The 17,331-nt window shown below is 50.4% G+C and overlaps 1 protein-coding gene across 1 annotated transcript; it reads right to left on the bottom strand.

Moving 5' to 3' along the window:
- Positions 1 to 131: 131 nt before the first annotated feature.
- On the bottom strand, positions 132 to 16,182 carry LOC309682773 (uncharacterized protein). Its single transcript, XM_082496888.1, has 15 exons — positions 14,981 to 16,182; positions 14,308 to 14,466; positions 12,776 to 12,937; positions 11,232 to 11,327; positions 9,732 to 9,962; positions 9,049 to 9,071; positions 8,567 to 8,682; positions 7,880 to 7,912; positions 7,060 to 7,569; positions 4,852 to 5,306; positions 4,070 to 4,165; positions 3,614 to 3,844; positions 3,458 to 3,480; positions 2,442 to 2,557; positions 132 to 1,282 (listed from the first exon to the last, which is right to left on the bottom strand). Exons 1-15 carry the CDS (start codon positions 15,395 to 15,397, stop codon positions 696 to 698), a joined length of 3,255 nt encoding a protein of 1,084 aa, XP_082353014.1. The 5' UTR covers positions 15,398 to 16,182; the 3' UTR covers positions 132 to 695.
- Between the last annotated feature and the right edge of the window lie 1,149 nt (positions 16,183 to 17,331).

Here is a 17,331-nt window from a genome sequence, read left to right as displayed (position 1 = left end):
AAATGGAGCTCCTGGTGCCGTAGGCATCCTTGCCCTGCTTCCACCTGCTTTCCTAAGTGCTGACCTCTGGGGAAAGGCCGAGGACTCGATGGACCTTCATCTGAACCTTTGTGTCTGTTGTATGTTCTCAAAGAAAAAGTCCGGTCTCTTGCCTGACCAAAGCCCGGTGCATCAGGGATCACACTGAGGCGGCACCAAAAGAAGCAGTCCCAATTCTATGCGTTTATTCCCAATTCTGACTCCCCCTTTACACACAGAGTCAGGATCCCACCGAGCTGCAGACGACTCCAACCCCTGGCTTGCTGCACCTCTCTTTCCACAGATTTGCTGGGTTTGACAGTGCAGAAAACTCAGGTTTTATCATCTCCCTGCCCAGTGGGTTTTAGAGGGGAACGAGGATGACTTTTCCTTCCTCCAGTTATTTTAAGCAACTTCCAAAGAAAACACATGGGGAAAAAAAAAACCCAACAACAAAACAACAACAACAAAAAGCAAACATATAAGGCAGAAATTACTCAGAATTGCACGCTTACTTTTAACTCCCCATCAGTGCAAGTTTGCAGGCGCCCAATAAGAGCCATTTAGTAATTAAAAGATCAGAATATAGTTTAAGGCACGGAAACCCTCTCATTTTTCCACTAAAGGAAAGGAACCTGCACACCGCTACCTTTTCGTGTCCCTTTGGTGGAACTGGGTCAAAACTTAGCCCCTGGTTTCTTCCTCAAGGGTGAGTGGATAGCTTTGGGGATTTTTTCCCCTCTGCCTTGGGAAAAAAGTTTGAGGTGAGCATCCCCCATCACCAGGAACCACGGGTAGACTCTCTCCCCTTCGAAAGAAGCCTGCAGAAAAGCAAAGATCCGTGCCTTGTGCACAGCGTCGAAGAACACCACCCTCCCTTCATGGAAGTCCAAGCAGATCCGTATCCGCCGGGGGACTTTGCGTAGAGCCAAGGGGGTGACATCAGGAGAGGTCAGAGCCTTGTACCCATCTCTGTTATGACACAGTGCCCATACCCCCGCTTCGGGCTTCAGGGGCAAGTAATGCTCCCTCGGCACCGACTCCTTGGCCACCCCTATGGCCCACATGCCCTCTCCGTAGATCTCCACATCCCAGCAGTGCCAACCCGACGTGAAGCCCCTCGAGCCCAGCACGCAGGGATCCACTTTGAACCTCTCCGGGTTGGAGGGCAGGTCCTGCTCGAAGCTTCCCCACCACGTGCCCCTGTGGTCTTCCAAGAGGTAAAGCTTGGCATGGGCCGTCTTCGGGTCCAGCGTCATCTGTGCTGGAGGTGGAAAGAAAAATCAGGCTCATTACAGCAGATCTGGGGGGGGTCGGGGCTTTTTCTCTCCCGTCCCATCCATCCCATCTGCTTGGGACCCCTCCAGGCATTGCCTCGTGGTGGGACCAGGATGGGAGAAGGAGGAAAGGAGGCAGCAGAGCACTTTAGGTTAATCTTTGGGGGCAGCAGAGCTTGTTTTACCGTACTATTTGATTTCATATGCTGGATTGGTTGGGCACGCCTTTGATTCACTTACCTGTGAATGGAATTTGAAAATCCAGTAAGTCTAGAAGAGAGAGAAAGAGAAGAATGTGAGAGGCAGAAAGATCAATTGGTCCGATTCTGGATTTCTGCAAAAATCCAGAGAGTCGGGACCAAGCCTGGGGGAATGTAGAGAAACTTGTGGAAGGGGAGGAGGAAAACAGGACTACGCATACAAAATTCCCCCACGCACAGAGGGGGGTACAATGATTACAGAATCACAGAATGGTCGGGATCGGAAGGGACCTCTGGAGATCATCCAGTCCCACCCCCTGCCAGAGCAGGGTCACCTACAGCAGTTGCACGGGATGGTGTCCAGGCGGGTTTGGAATGTCTCCAGAGTGGGAGACTCCACCGCCTCTCTGGGCAGCCTGTGCCAGTGCTCCACGACCCTCAAAGGAAAGAAGTTCCTCCTCCTGTTTAGATGGAACTTCCTACGCTCAAGTTTGTGCCCGTTACCTCTTGTCCTGTCACGGGGCACCACTGATAAAAGACTGGTCCCATCCTCCTGGCACCCTCCCTTGAAGTATTTACAAGCTTTGATAAGATCCCCCCTTAATCTTCTCTTCTCCAGACTAAAAAGCCCCACGTCCCTCAGCCTTTCCTCATCAGAGAGATGCTCCAGTCCCCCAATCACCTTCGTAGCCCTTTGCTGGACCCTCTCCAGCAGTTCCCTGTCCTTCTTGACCCGGGGAGCCCAGAACTGGACACAGTGCTCCAGATGTGGTCTCACCAGGGCAGAGTACGAACCTCCCTCGCCCTGCTGGCCACACTCTTCTTGATGCACCCCAGGATGCCATTGGCCTTCTGGGCCACCAGGGCACATTGCTGGCTCATGGGCATCCTGTTGTCCACCAGGACTCCCAGGTCGCTTTCCAGCAGGTCAGCCCCTAACCTGTACCTTGAAATTTCTCCATAGCCTTCCTGACGGCTGTGGTTTTCTCTGTGAAATCACAGAATTTCTTTTCCAGCTCAGGGGAAATATCGAGCGGCTGCGAGGAAGGTTCCCTCCCCCACCTGGAAGAGAAGAGGGGATGGATTTACCACCTGGTTGTAGGTTGCTACTCCCCGTTTTATCAACATTCCGCGGGCAGAATTAGCGGAGGGAAGGTCTTTGGATGGTCTGCGCCATCTCGCACGTCTCGGACAGCTGATTACACAGCATGATCACACATCCCCCTTGTAGCTGCTCAGCGATTGGCTTCAGCTATGAAAGGTTATGTCAGGGACCTAATGGGAATTAACAGCAATCAGTAGACCCACCTGGACCCCCCCACCCACACCCATGATCCAGGGGCTCTATTTAAGCTGAGCCCGGAAGTATCTGGCTGTTTTGCAAGATGCTTTGGAGGTGTATCCATGCATGGTCTATGGACCCCGTGGAGCCACCCCATGGGCTGTCTTCTTGGCTTGCCTCCTGCCCATGGACCTGCCTGATGTTCTGGGCTGCCCCCAGCCCTGCTGGGCTCTCCTTGCTCAGGTACGTGGAATGGGGCTATGGCTGGTGATGTCTCTGCTCCCTGCGTGGTTGCGTGCAGCTCCGTAGGGACCCACCAGCCCTCGCTGCACCCTAATGACTTGTTCCGGGTTGATGCTCATTTTTGCTACGCTGAGGTATGTCTTCAGCAAGACTCTGCCCCAAAGTGTTCCCAGCAGATATTCACTTTGAGAGTGTAGGAACCTGCACCCTTCAGAAACGGGGACCTCTCCTCCTAGTTCAGTTTGCGATGGTATGTGTCTGAACTCATCATTAATTAAGTAGAGAGGGAGAGCCCTCCTTCCAAACCCCAGTGTCCTCAGGCAAATCCAAAGGCTATCTTGCAGAAGAGTCAGCCGGTCCCCACATGATTTCTCCCAGTAGCCTGTCACAAAGCTGCTCTATTGTGGTGAAATTTTGATAGGAGAAGAACCACATACCTGATCATGGTGGTTTTGATGTCCTAGATGAGAGACAAAGAGAGACTTAGTGATGTTGAACACTGCCCCTTGGAGTCCCAGGGTCCCACTCTAACGAAGTCCCTCTTTTAGCATGTTGGGGTAGAAAACCAAGAGCTGGAGAGCCATGGGTCTCACCTTCAGGAGTTCACAGTGCGGCTGCAGGTATGTCCTCTCCATCTCCTCAGCCAGCGTGCCCAGGCTCCTCATCTCCTCCAAAAGCCTGTTGAGGATTTCTTCATGCGCGTTCATTATCTCTGTGTCCAGCTGCTCCAGCTGGGCCAGAAAAAAGGACTCCTGCTTCTCCAGGGACTTGTGCAAATTCTTAAATCCCATCACAATCTTCTGCTTTGCAGCTTCTTTCCTCTTCTGCCGAGGGAAAAGGAAAGCAGAGGGCGGGACAAGAGCATCAAGGGTCAATGGTTGGCTGTGCATTAGTGGGGTCCACCAAAAAGAGGCATTTGGGGAAGATGCAAACCCCCTCTCCTTACCCCACACCCCCTGAACCTCATCCAACCACCTCAGAGAGGAAAAGGAGATGTTCCTCCTTTCTTCCCCTCCATCCTCTACCAAGCAAAACTCACGGGCACCTACAGTGTACTCCTGGATTCTGTTTCGTCTGTCCTCCGCGGAAGATTGAACCTCCTCTTGCTCCGATCTCAGGAGACACAGTTGTTTCTGAATTAGTTTCTGAGAGGAAAGAAATAAGTCCCTTGATTGATTGATTAATTAATTAATTGTAGTCTGGCACGCTCAGCAGAAACAACGGGGAACTCTTGACTGCTCCTGAAGTAAGCGTTGGCGAAGTTTTGTGACACCCATGACGGTTTCAAAGCTATTTACCTCCCTGGGTTTTTTTCCTTTCTTTTTTTTTTTTTTTTTAATTTTTTTAACCAAGGTCACAGGGATTTCGGGATTTCAGGGGGCTGTGGGAGAGGAAAAAGGGCTGAGGATCTCTCTTCTCTTTTTTTCCTACTGATCTTGGTAAGGGACCCACATCCCGGAGGAGAGAGACGTTTACGGCTGCTGGATAAACAAACCCTCATGAGGCTCAGTTAAACGCCTGACACCGCAAATTGTGCGGTTAAAAGGGTTACACGGGGATTGTGGTGGTGAGAAATCGTACGCATCTGCTTCTTACCCTTGCCTAAGCCTCTGCTCGTGGCCAAACCCTGGGGGAGAGGACCCCTTGGTCCCCAAGAGCGTGGCGCTCCTATGTCCAACCTCAATAGTTGGTATCAAGAGATAAGGATGGGTGAATCCATAGGTGGTTTATCCCACCCACCAAAGGCTACACAGGTATCCACACCCATCAAGAGCAGCCACACCAGCAGCTTCTGACCCTTTGTGCCTCAACATGCCCGTAAACCCCTCACCTTGTACTCCCGGGCAGCCTCATCCACAGGAACCACAGAATGGTTGCGGTGCACCTTGGACCTGTCGCACACCAGGCAGATAAGCTTTTCCTCATCTTCGCAGAAGAGCTTGAGGGCTTCCTGGTGCTTCTTGCACAAGTTCTCCCCTCCTTCCACCTCTCTGACCAGTCGCGGGTTCGCACTCTCGGCTACTTCAGCGACGTTGGCAACCTCCTCGTTGGGTTGGAGTCCCTGCGGGGGCGCCATCTCCCTGCCGTGGGGGCAGGAGAAGTTGGTGGTCAGTCCTTCCTTGTTCTGAGCCTGGCAAAAGCTGTGCCCGCGGTGCAAGGACACGATGTCCTGGAAAATTGCCAGGCAGGTGGAGCAGGGGTCTTCATCCTGGCGGTGTTCCACAGACGCCCCAGCTGACATGGCAAGGGCAACCTTCAGAATTTTCCCCCTGCAAGTTCCTTTCGCTTTCGGAAAAAAACAAAACAAAACAAAAACCAAAACACAGGAAGGAGTGAGATTTCTCTTCCTGATTCGAAGCCATTGGTTAAACTGAGGTCCAGCCCCTTTCCAGCGGGGCTTTAGGTGATATATTTACTTTCGTTTCTCTGGGGAGCAGCAGCTCAACAGCTGAGGAGGAAGAGAATTGGAGATGCCCATCTCGTTTTAACCCTTCCCCTCAAGACACCCGGATTTTTCAGTCTCCAAAGCCTCTCCTTCCAATCGGTGGAGATCGGTGGATTTGGTGACTCAACAGCAGCTAGAACAGGAGTTCTGGGACGGGCGGCAACCACTGGCTGAAAATGCTTCTGAGACATCAGGAGGGACAGGACCTGGCCAGGGCTTGGGGAGGACCTCAATACCCTTCAGGACAGCCCCTGTAGGGCTGTTTGGGAGGACTCCAGCATCTCTTGGATGATCCTAAGCGTTAAAACGCACAATTAGAAGAAATTTCTGCAGCTCCTGGCCCCCCGGGACATCTGCTTTGCCCTTGGGGTAAGGTGGGACATCAGACCAACGCCTGCAGACGCTGCTATGGATCAAAGATGCTCATGCGTCCCTGGAGACTGCTGGTGCCTCCAAGACCCTGCAAGGTCCCGGTAGGTTTCTCTGGTCTGTGGTGATGGAGCTGAGAGTCTGGACTGATGCTTTTCCTTCCTTTTCTGCCTTTTTAGGTGCCCTTACTTTCAAAAATGGTGGTTGTCCCCTCTTTCCAGCATCATTCATTCGCTGTTACCTTTCAACCAGTTCCCAGCCCAGCTGTTTTTCAGGCTATTCCCTCCCATCACAGCTGCGATGAAGCGAGAAGGGCTTCATTAAGTGCTTTCATTTGAGCTTTACAAGAAGCGGGTCAAGAGAGGGCAGCAAAGCCCACCAGGGTTTGCCCTGCTGGCGGCGGCACAGCACCATTTCTCCCCGTTTCTCTCTAACAGGAAAGAGAAAACAGCCCGTGAAATATAGAAGGGCACTTTAATAAAGTCATTTTGCATATAAAAACTTTCATAAAACTGCTTACTAAGCTTTCTGACCCAAATATAGATATACAGATATATAGATATAAATTGCAGAAAGGCAGAGTTCCAGCTCTTTCTGTTCCTCTTTACCTCCCCCAACCTCTGATTTCTCCCACCCCACAACCCTGTGGAAGGCAGCTCAAATCCACGGGGTTTAACACCAAAGCCTCAAAATGTGTGTGTTTTTGAGGGTTTTTGGCTCATAAGAGGTCTCGGAGGGGGGAATAGCAGGTATTACTCTTAATTCAGTGGTATCCTCTTTTCCTTTGTAGTAACCAAACCAGGAGCCGGATCCAGCTTCTCCAGCCCTGCAGGAACATCATTGTTGAATGTCAACAGCCAACAGGGTTGAACACCAAGGAGAAATTGGAAAAGGTGGGAGAGGAGCGGAAGGGATTAACGCCGTGAAATCGGTGTCCCGGGGGCAACCCATAGGCTTCATTTTCCTGCTCGTCCAGGGTGATATTTCCTAACGAAATCTTGGAGAGCACCCGAATGTTGAAAAACCCAGACCGCTGCCCAAAAGGATCCCTTCTGAATCTGCCGCTCTTGGAAAAACCCCATGAGAATGAGATTCCAAGTGGATACCGGGACTTGTTTGCTCTACTTTTATTCTTTACCATCCCCAGAGTCCCGAAATATAGCGTGGTTTGCTGGATGAAACCAAAAGCTTGTCCAGAGCAGGTAATGTCCGTCTTGCTGTCTCAGGGAGCCAGCTGGATCCTGGACTCCCAAACCCAGAAAAAAGGCAGGATTTTCTCTCCATTGAAAGAAGTCGGAGGAAAAGCAAAAGCCAAGGTCTCGTTATCGGCGTTGAAGAAAGCCACGTGTCCCTTCTCGTAATCCAGAGAGACCCGGATAGTCCTCGGCCTCCCGTTCAGAGGCTGAACTGTTTCGAAGGAGGTGAAAGCTTGAAACCTGTCCCCACAGATGCCCACGGCCCAAATCCCCTGGGAAGGGTCGAGGTTAATCCAACCCTTTCTCCACGCCGAGTCTCTGGCCACCCCCACCGCCCAAAATCCCCTGTTCCCCAGCTGCACTTCCCAGTAGTGCCTCCCCACCGTGAAGCCTTCGCAACCCAACACGGAGCAGTAGGTGTCAAATCTCTGGGGGTTGTCGGGCAAATTCTGGGGCGTTTCATCCCACCTCACGCTCCTCCGGTCCTCAGAGAGGACCAGGTGGGGGTTTGCTGTGTCCGGATCCAGAGTCACGTTTGCTGATGGGGAAAGGAAAGCACGAGAGAAGGAACAACGACGTGTCAGAGGGAAGGTGATGGACATTTCACTTCATCTATACCCCCCCGGTTTTGTCCCAGGGATGAAATCTTGGCCTGACTGAAGCTTTGGTAAAAGCTTTCTCCATAAATATGTATTTAAAGGCTCTATTTTTAATTGCGATCGAAGTGGAATAGGAATTCCTCTTGCCAACCCACCAGGAAAACGCGAATTCCCTGCTTCTGCTGTCTTTTTCTCGCTTGGGCCCCCCTTTTTCACCTCAGTATGTACCTCCAACCTCCTGAGACTTACCCCATTGCACGTCCAGTTCAACTGGGAGACTCTCTGGAAGGGAGAGAGGAGGAAAGAGAAATGGGTAAATACGCGGAGGTGCACTTTTCCCCTTGCAAAACAAGTAAACCCACCAGGTGAACAAGTCCAGCTCATGGATAGATGGACCTTCAAACCCAACATGGGCAGCTTTAGGAGGAGCTTTCTTTAATCCCGAGTTGGCTGCACCAATTACTAACTGGAGATCAGAGGAGGGAATGGGACAGTTATCTGAACGTGGAGAATGGCCTCAAAATAGCACATTCAGGGCTTATCTATGTAAACACCGCCATCCGTTTGTGACGTGTTGACTTTTTCGCGCTGACGCCCTTCATGGATGGCTAGACGTTACCTACGGTCGGTTTGGTTTAAACAGGACCGGAATCAAGAATTTGATTCGTTTCCTTCCTGTAGATGAAGGGAGGGACTCGCGTTAGTCCTTCGTGTTACTCAAGCGTTCGGGCGCCCGTAAATACTGCTGGGAACGGAGTTACCCCCTCCTCTTCCAGCTCCAGCCCCAGATAGGAGGGTTATTGAGTAACTCCTCGTTAGCGTTCCTCAGCTGGGGCTTTATGCTGGTAACTGGCTGCTGTCCACTCCTCTCCAGCTGCAGAAGCGTGTTTAGATTATTTTTTTTTATTTCCCCCCCCCCCCCCCCCCCCTTTGTACCTTTGAATTTCCTCAGGGCTTCCTTCAGCACGATGTTTTTCTGAGATAAATCCTTGAGTCTCTCTTCCACTCTGGGGAACTTCTCTGTCAGTTGCTGGAAAGTCCTTGCTTCGCACCTGGAAGGAGAAGACTTTTGTATTCCTTCCTTGCTGAACGAGCTACCTTAGAAACCCTGCTTAGAAAAGCTGCCGGGTGAGCTTAATCCTCCCCAAGCATCAGGTTGAGCCAGCTGAGATGTTGCTGGGCTTATCAGTGGTCCCAGTGTCCCTGTGGAGGACGCACTTGCTCTGGGCCTCCTCAGTGGTGGATATTGGCTTCCTCCAGCTGAGCGGAGAAGATGGTGGGGACGTGACCTTGCCCCAAGGCCACCTCCTCCCTAGATTCTTCCTCACCCTGAGCACTGGGAACCCCTCCTGCTCCCCCATTGCTGTCCGCTTTGTGCCATTGTGCTTGGGGACAGCCAGAAAGGGAGAGCCACGTACCTGGTCAAGGCACTCCTGGCGTCCTAAAGGAGAGAGAAGATGGGAATTAAACTCTGAGCGATCTTCAGGCCCGTTTATATCTCTTATCTCCCTCAGCTGCTGTTTGCAAGCACGTTTTGCTGGGTTTAGATTTTCCTGTGCCGGCACAGAGCAAGATCAGAGACCTCTTGCACTCATCCAGCGGCCCATTTGGTCCCTTCAACCTGGTCCCTGGTGAGAAGAAATGCTCAAAGGCAGCTGGTGGAGTATCGCGTCCACTTCCAAACACTGCTGCTGTGCATCTAATAGAACGGTTGGAGTCGGACCTTAAAGGCCATCTAGTTCCAATCCCCCAGCCGTGGGCAGGGACACCTTCCACTAGACCAGGTTGCTCAAAGCCCCGTCCAACGTGGCCTTGAACACCTCCAGGGACGGGGCATCTCCCTCGCATTGCCTGGGCTTGGGAGGGAAACAGTTGGTGGGCGCTTCCAAGATGCTGAAAGACTAATTCTGGGGCCCTTTTCTTCATGGGTTGGATATGATGTTGACGTACAATGTATGACACGGCTTCTTCATGGAATGAGCACCTAAATGAACTACTCAAAATGGCGAGGCAAAGAGATTGGGGAGAGGGGGAAGACAGCACCACCTCAACGGCACATTGAAAGTGTTGCAAACTCCATCGCCCAGCGCCTCGCTCTCACCTGCAGGGATTTATTCTCCGGCTGTGGGCTCATCCCTTCCAGCTCCTGGATGAGGTTGCCCAGGTGGGAGATCTCCACGGAGATCTTCCTGTCGTTCTCTGTCTGGGTCTGCACTATCTGCTTCTCCACGTCCTCCAGCCACATCAGGAGGAGACGTTCCTGCTCCTCCTGGAACTGGTGCAGCTGCTTAAACGCCGACATGATCTTCCACCTCTCGGCTCTCGTCTGCTGCTGCAAGGAGCAGATGGGGAGGGATGAGAACAGAAAAAAACAAAACGAGACCTACCAAACCTGGAGCAAGGACTGTGATGCCATGATAAGATACTTCCGGCCATTTTTGGTTTTGTGGTGTTGTTTGGTTTTTTTATTTTTTTATTTTTCGGCTCGAGAAACACACGGGCAACGTTGCTTCATGCTTTTCCCACAGCCTGGAGAAGTCCAGGCGTGGCGTGCAGGCATCTTGCGAGCGTTCGATGGGGCGAATCCTGCCGGGACAGCGTTTGAGGACACCGGAGGGAGAGGAGGATTCAGATGGGGTGAGATCCTGCCGGAGGCTGTTGGAAACGGTCCGTGGCACGTGCAGTTCCCCAGAACTCCCTGGTTTGGGCGTTGAGGGCAGCGGTCGGATGGGACGGGACCGAATCCAGGCCAGGGACGGCGGCACGAGCAACCAGCAGCACGTTCGTGGTGTTTTCCTTCCATCCCCGCTTAATTTAGCAGGAAAGCCATCGCCCTTCTCTGCTCACCTTCACCCCGGCAGCCTTCCCCGTCCTCCTGAAGCTGCCGTGAAACATCTGTGGTGCTTTCTGCTTTTGAGGAAATCCCCATCTCTCACTTCCTTAGAGCTACGGTTCCGCCCCCCCACCCCAACCTCTGGTAGCCCAAAACAGGGTTGGGAGGTGGTGGAAACATCTGTGACGGTGCACTGAGATGTGTCTGCAGCTGGATGTGCAGGTGCCATGAGAGCCACCACCCTCACCAGGGCCCAGACAGCTACGCAGCAGCAGAAAAGCTCCCACCAGGGTCCGAGTGGGACACAAGCACCCCCATGGACCTCGCGCTTGGTGTGGCTGACCCATCTCCAGGGCTGGATGGTAGAAAGCAGCTCCTGGGGCGCAGCAGTCTGTGGCGGGGATGGAGAGGTCTTGGAGCACCATCCCTTTGGAGCTCCACCCAACCCCATCGTGCAAATCTCCCCGGGAGGACCCACGTGCCCGTCTCCTCTGGCCAAAAAGGCGGCTCAGCGAAGCTGCGAGCACCTCCCTTCAACCCTTCGGAAACCACCTCGCTCTCCGCTAGCGTTCCCTGGCTGCCCACGTTTCCCCTCGAGAAACATCTGCGTTTCATTCACGGGGATGGAGCAAATGGAAAGAGAGATGGTCCCATCTGGGCAGAGCAGTCGGAGGCTTTTCCCCTCCTCGCCGCAAATTTAGGCGTTGACCCAACACCTTTTAAGCCGCAGAAGACCCTTCCGTGCATACAGCAGTGGGTCGTACCTACCAGACACTTCTGGCTTCTCTTCTCCCCGGTCAGTTTTAATCCTTGGAGCCTTTCTCTTTCGTCCTTGAGGCTCTTCAGTTTGCTTTGGATTTGCTCCTGGGCAGAAAAATTAATAATAATTAATCATCATCATAATAATAATATGAACCTGCAAGTTGTTGGGGAGAGGGATGCGCGGCTTCAGGGTTGCTCTTTAGCTAATTCCTGGGGTGTTCGAGCAGGAGAAACCCCCCTCCCCGAACTTTTAAATATAAATAAAAATATTTGAATATAAATAAAAAAGTATTTAAACATAAATTTAAAAATTAAATATCAATAAAAAATATTTAAACATAAATAAAAAAGTAGTTAAATATAAATTAAAAATTAAATATAAAGTATTTAAACATAAAAAAGTATTTAAATATCAATAAATAGTATTTAAATCTAAATTAAAAAAATAAAGAATATTTAAACATAAATAAAAAAGTATTTAAATATCAATAAAAAGTATTTAAATCTAAATTTTAAAAATAAATATAAATGAGGAATATTTAAACATAAAGAAAAAGGATTGAAACATCAACCAAAAGTATTTAAATCTAAATTTTAAAAATAAATATAAACGAAGAATATTTAAACATAAAGAAAAAAGTATTGAAACATCAACCAAAAGTATTTAAATCTAAATTTTAAAAATAAATATAAATGAAGAATATTTAAACATAAAGAAAAAAGTATTGAAACATCAACCAAAAGTATTTAATCTAAATTTAAAAAATAAATATAAACAAAGAATATTTCAACATAAAGAAAAAAGTATTTAAATATCAATAAAAAGTATTTAAATCTAAATTTAAAAAATAAATATAAACGAAGAATATTTAAACATAAATTAAAAAGTATTGAAACATCAACCAAAAGTATTTAAATCTAAATTTTAAAAAAAAATATAAACGAAGAATATTTCAACATAAATTAAAAAGGATTGAAACATCAACCAAAAGTATTTAAGTCTAAATTTAAAAAAAAAATATAAACGAAGACTATTTCAACATAAATTAAAAAGGATTGAAACATCAACCCAAAGTATTTAAGTCTAAATTTAAAAAAAAAATATAAACGAAGAGTATTTCAACATAAATTAAAAAGGATTGAAACATCAACCCAAAGTATTTAAATTTAAAAAATAAATATAAACGAAGAGTATTTCAACATAAATTAAAAAGGATTGAAACATCAACCCAAAGTATTTAAATTTAAAAAATAAATATAAACGAAGAGTATTTCAACATAAATTAAAAAGGATTGAAACATCAACCCAAAGTATTTAAATTTAAAAAATAAATATAAACGAAGAGTATTTCAACATAAATTAAAAAGGATTGAAACATCAACCCAAAGTATTTAAATCTAAATTTAAAAAAAAAATATAAACGAAGAGTATTTCAACATAAATTAAAAAGGATTGAAACATCAACCCAAAGTATTTAAATCTAAATTTAAAAAAAAATATATAAACGAAGAGTATTTCAACATAAATTAAAAAGGATTGAGACATCAACCCAAAGTATTGAAATGCTCTTTATTCCGTTGCCCCTCTCGGCCCCAGACTTCTTCTGCGAAGCGCCTGGTGACTGCGGAGTCCCGCAAAGGCGGTATTCAGCACCGCAGCCCCACTTGCGCCCTTCCTCTGGTCCTCGACGGTCCCTCCTCCCGCCGTAGTTCTGCCCAATACTCCTCCGCGGTCACCGTGACCCCTTCTGCCTCCGTTGGTTCGGTTTATCCCCCTGTGAGCGCAACATCCACAGTTTGTGTTTGTCGGTTTGGTTTTACCCTTAATCGGGTCCCCCAGATTGCCGCAACTTCCCAACACCCACAGAATCAGCGTTTCTGCCCAAAGTTGCCGCCTTCAGCCCCGCCCGCAGACCGGGGAATGATGAGTAACGTCCCCAGAGTTGGGGTTGGGGTTGGTTTTTTTTTCAGGAGGAGGTGAATTGCACCTTCCAAACACCCACTTTTTTCGACATCTGCTCCTAACGTGACCAATGCCAAGGGATGTCTGCAGGACACGCACCTCCGAATTTTAATTCATTTTTTTTTTTTTTATCAGCTTATTTTCTCCCTCCTGCCCCTCACGTCGTCACGTGTCGTGCTCGCGGTGTGACTAATGTCACCTTTCACCTCCCCATTCCCAGTCATTTCTTCCCCCGTGGGCAGGACGAAAATGTCACCGAGCTTCCTCCGCACAAGCACCGACTCCGACTCCTCCTCCTCATCATCATCATCATCATCCTCATCATCCTCCTCTTCTTCTGCTCCTCCTCCTCCAACTCCTCCTCCTCCTCACCACCATCATCATCCTCCTCCTCCTCCTCCTCCTCATCATCATCCTCATCCTCCTCCTCCTCATCATCATCATCCTCATCCTCCTCCTCCTCCTCCTCATCATCATCATCATCCTCCTCCTCCTCATCATCATCATCATCCTCCTCCTCCTCATCATCATCATCATCCTCATCCTCCTCCTCATCATCATCATCCTCATCCTCATCCTCCTCCTCATCACCATCATCCTCCTCCTCATCACCATCATCCTCCTCCTCATCATCATCATCATCCTCATCATCCTCCTCCTCCTCCTCTTCTCCTGCTCCTCCTCCTCCTCCTCCTCCTCATCATCATCATCATCATCCTCATCATCCTGCTCCTCCTCCTCCTCCTCATCATCATCATCATCATCCTCCTCATCATCCTGCTCCTCCTCCTCCTCCTCCTCCTCCTCCTCCTCCTCCTCCTCATCATCATCATCATCATCATCATCCTCCTCATCCTCCTCCTCCTCATCATCATCCTCCTCCTCCCCCTTCTCCCCATCCTCCCTCAAGGGAATTAAAAACGCCTCCCGGCACCGCCGCCGTTATCCTGAGACAGTTGGTCAGAAAGAAATTCCTTTGCGGGGAGAGATTTACAGCGGAAAGGACAACTCATCTGGGACTTCCCATCCAATTCTTGCACAAAAATTAGCAGCAGGAGCTCCGCTGGGGCACAAGTGAGTGGAGGAGCTCTGCTAATTTGGGTGTTTTCTACGAGCTACCGGGCTCAGCTGCCTTCGTGGTCCCCCGGAGAAGGTGACAGCAGATAAAGCGGTGGCTTTTCGTGAAGGGATCCAAGCTGAGAAGCTGAAACGGAAATCCCGCTTTGGAGGTGGTGGTGAAAACCTGGCTTTAGTCAAGTCGTGCTGTTCGGGGGTGACCTGAAAAGTGGATTTTTGCGGGGTCTGACCCAGCACCCTGAAGTCTCTGCTGTGCCCTTCACCATGGATCTGGGCACCTGCAGACCGCCCAGATGCATGGCCATGGTCTGCACCCAAGGCAGCGGCGGCTGCGTCGCATCCAGGCGGGGCTGGAGCCAAGGCAGCGATGCAAAGCAACCCCAGCTGGATGACCTAGCAGCTCAGCCCAACCTGCTCCATACCAAACCTTGGGAAATCCTGTGGGACATCCTTCCCTTGGGAATCATAGAACGGTTGAGGTTGGAAGGGACCTTGAAGACCACCCAGTTCCGCCCCCACCAGCCCAGGTTGCCCCAAGCCCCGTCCAACCCGGCCTTGAACACCTCCAGGGATGGGGCAGCCACAGCTTCTCCGGGCAACCTGTGCCAGTGTCCCACCACCCTGGAAGGTGGAGAAGCCCCTGGCTAGTGGACCTCAGCCTCTGATGGGCCAAACCCAAAGAAAAACAACCCCAAAACATTAGAGCATTTCTTACTTTGCACTCCTGGGTGGCTTCTTCGATGGGGGAGACGTTGTGAGCGCGGTGAGCGTGGGAGCGGTCGCAGACCACGCAGATGGCCGTCTGGTCCTCCTGGCAGAAGAGCTTGAGCGGTTCCTGATGCTTCGGGCAGAGGTTGCCCGCGCCGGCCGCGTAACCTGCCCTCGAGCTCAGCTTCTTGGCGATCTCCGCCAGGTTCCTCAGCTCGCGGTTTGGTCTGAATTTTCTTTTCTGGGCGATTCCCCGGCACTGGGGGCAGGCGAAGCGGCGGTCCGATTTTCCCGAGCATCGCGTGATGCAGTCCCGGCAGAAGCTGTGTCCGCAGTTGATGGACACCGGGTCGCTGAAATAATCCAGGCAGATGGAGCAAGACGCTTCTTTCTGCAGACTCTCCAGCGGGTCGCACTCGGCCATGGCTGAAGAAGAATGACACGATTACTTTCGCTTCGTTTAATTGTTTGTTTGGTTGTGGTTTTTTTTTTTAATTTATTTTTTTTTTCCTCTTTCAGCAGCAGCCGGGAGTTTCCTTCTCGATCAGCCTTTGCTATCTGACCCGGGAGGTCTCTTTTGAAAAGTGCAGCCCCGTAAAGGATGTAAAAGGAAGGAGGGGCGGAGAAAGGGGAATTTCGGGCAGCTTTTCTGCCCGAAAGGCAGTTTTGCAACACCCCTCTGAAACCTGAGTCACTCCAAGAGGCATTTCAAGGTCTTCAAAAGTCTGCTGCGAAAGAGAGAAGAAGGAAAAAGAAGTTCCTCGTCCTGACCCGTGAGCTCCGAGTCCCGAATAATCAGCGGGGAGCGTTCGGCAGCGAGAACGGCTTCTGGATGCCTCCCTGCCCCTTGCCAGCAGCCAAACCACAAAATTACCGGGGGGGTAAAAAAAAAAAAAAAAAGAAAAAAAAAAAAAAAGGCACTTTTTTCCCCCCTCTTTTTCCCGGGTGTGTTTGAGCCCAGCTGGCGGACGAGCCCTGGGGGTCGGTGGGGGATACCCCAAGCTCGGCGTTGCTGCTGGAGGCTCCGTACGGCAGAGCTCGGCGTCCTCACCGCTCCTTTCGGAGGTGATCCCGGCCCGCAGGAGGGCGTTTAACCACCAGGAGCGGGAACGAACCCCATCCGAGGGGTTTCCAGGTCAAAAATCCTGCCCAGGCTGAAACAGCTCAGCGTATATTTACACTTTCAGCCGGGGCCCATCGGCCAAATTTGGTTACAGCCCTGCGATAGGTTGGCGTACCTCTCTCCTTCCTCCGTACGCGCTCAAGCCAAGGAGTCGCCGATTTAATTGCAAATGAGTAATCCAAGCGTCGCCGCTTTCTTCTTGGCCACCGCCGAAGCTCTGGCCCAGCAGCTCCCCGAGCTGCGAGAAGTGACTCGGAGGAGGAAATGAATCACTCAGCACCGAAAAAAAAAAAAAAAGAGAGAGAGAGAGAAGTGTTTCAGGCATCCTTGGTGAGATAAGTCAGGGCGTGCTCGGGGTGGAAGGGGTCAGCGCCGCCGTTCCCTGCCCTGAGGTGGGGCAGCAGAATGGGACCCATCCTGAAAGGCTTTTGGTGGAGATCGTGGAATCATAGAATGGTTTGGGTTGGAAGGGACCTTAAAGATCATCCGGTTGCGACCCCTTCCACTTCTGACCCCTCCCCCCAGCCCAGGTTGCCCCAAGCCCCGTCCAACCCGGCCTTGAACACCTCCGGGGATGGGGCAACCACAGCTTCTCGGGGCACCCTGCGCCGGGGACTCACCGTCATCGCAGTCAAGAATTTCTGTGCTCTCCTCCAGCAATTTTTCACCTGGGGGGAAAAGCTTTTCCCGTGCCAAAAGTCCTCCCACCTACGTCTTCGGGCACAGGACCTGCATTCCCCGGTAGAAGATAGATGGTTGTCTTCTACCCACCCACCGCCGACCCTAACCTTCGTCATCCTCCCCTGCGCCTCCCGCCTGTGGACCCAACAATCCCACCTCCTTCAGCCAAAGCTTTGGGCAAACATTAATCAACACCGGGCGCGACCCGACCCTGGGGGACACCACGTTTCCATGCTCAACGCTGAATTAGCAGCAAAGTCCACGGTCATCCCCTTTTGCCGTAGGAGAGTTTCAAAATCCTGCTCCATCCAGATTAAAAAAAAAAAAAAATAATAAAAAATCTCCATTTTTCTCCTCCCCGCCAGGGAAGTAACCCAATTCCCCACAAAGTCGGTTGTTTTTTAGGTGATAAACGCCTTAGTTATTTTTTCCAGCCCACCGCAGGAAATGAAGCGGCGCTGACCAGTCCCAAAATTCGCCGCCGTCTCCCTCCTTCCCCCTTTTTAAGATGAACAAACTCGACCTCTTTCCCCCCCCTCTGCCGTCCCCCACCG

This window comes from Vanellus vanellus (genome assembly GCF_965231255.1).
Source record: "Vanellus vanellus genome assembly, chromosome: 32".
Lineage (NCBI taxonomy): Eukaryota > Metazoa > Chordata > Aves > Charadriiformes > Charadriidae > Vanellus > Vanellus vanellus.
Note: the sequence above shows the minus strand (reverse complement) of the source record. Positions and strands in the feature narration are given on the sequence as shown.

What these genes read in the sequence shown, in the direction of transcription:
- LOC309682773 (XM_082496888.1), bottom strand. Translation starts at nt 15,397, where the DNA reads ATGGCCGAGTGCGACCCGCTGGAGAGTCTGCAGAAAGAAGCGTCTTGC. An exon ending in AAGCCACCCAGGAGTGCAAA is followed by an intron (nt 14,467 to 14,980) that starts GTAAGAAATGCT and finishes TCCACTTTTCAG; the next exon opens with GTCACCCCCGAACAGCACGA. An exon ending in AGCCCTGAGGAAATTCAAAG is followed by an intron (nt 7,913 to 8,566) that starts GTACAAAGGGGG and finishes TCTCCCTTCCAG; the next exon opens with AGAGTCTCCCAGTTGAACTG.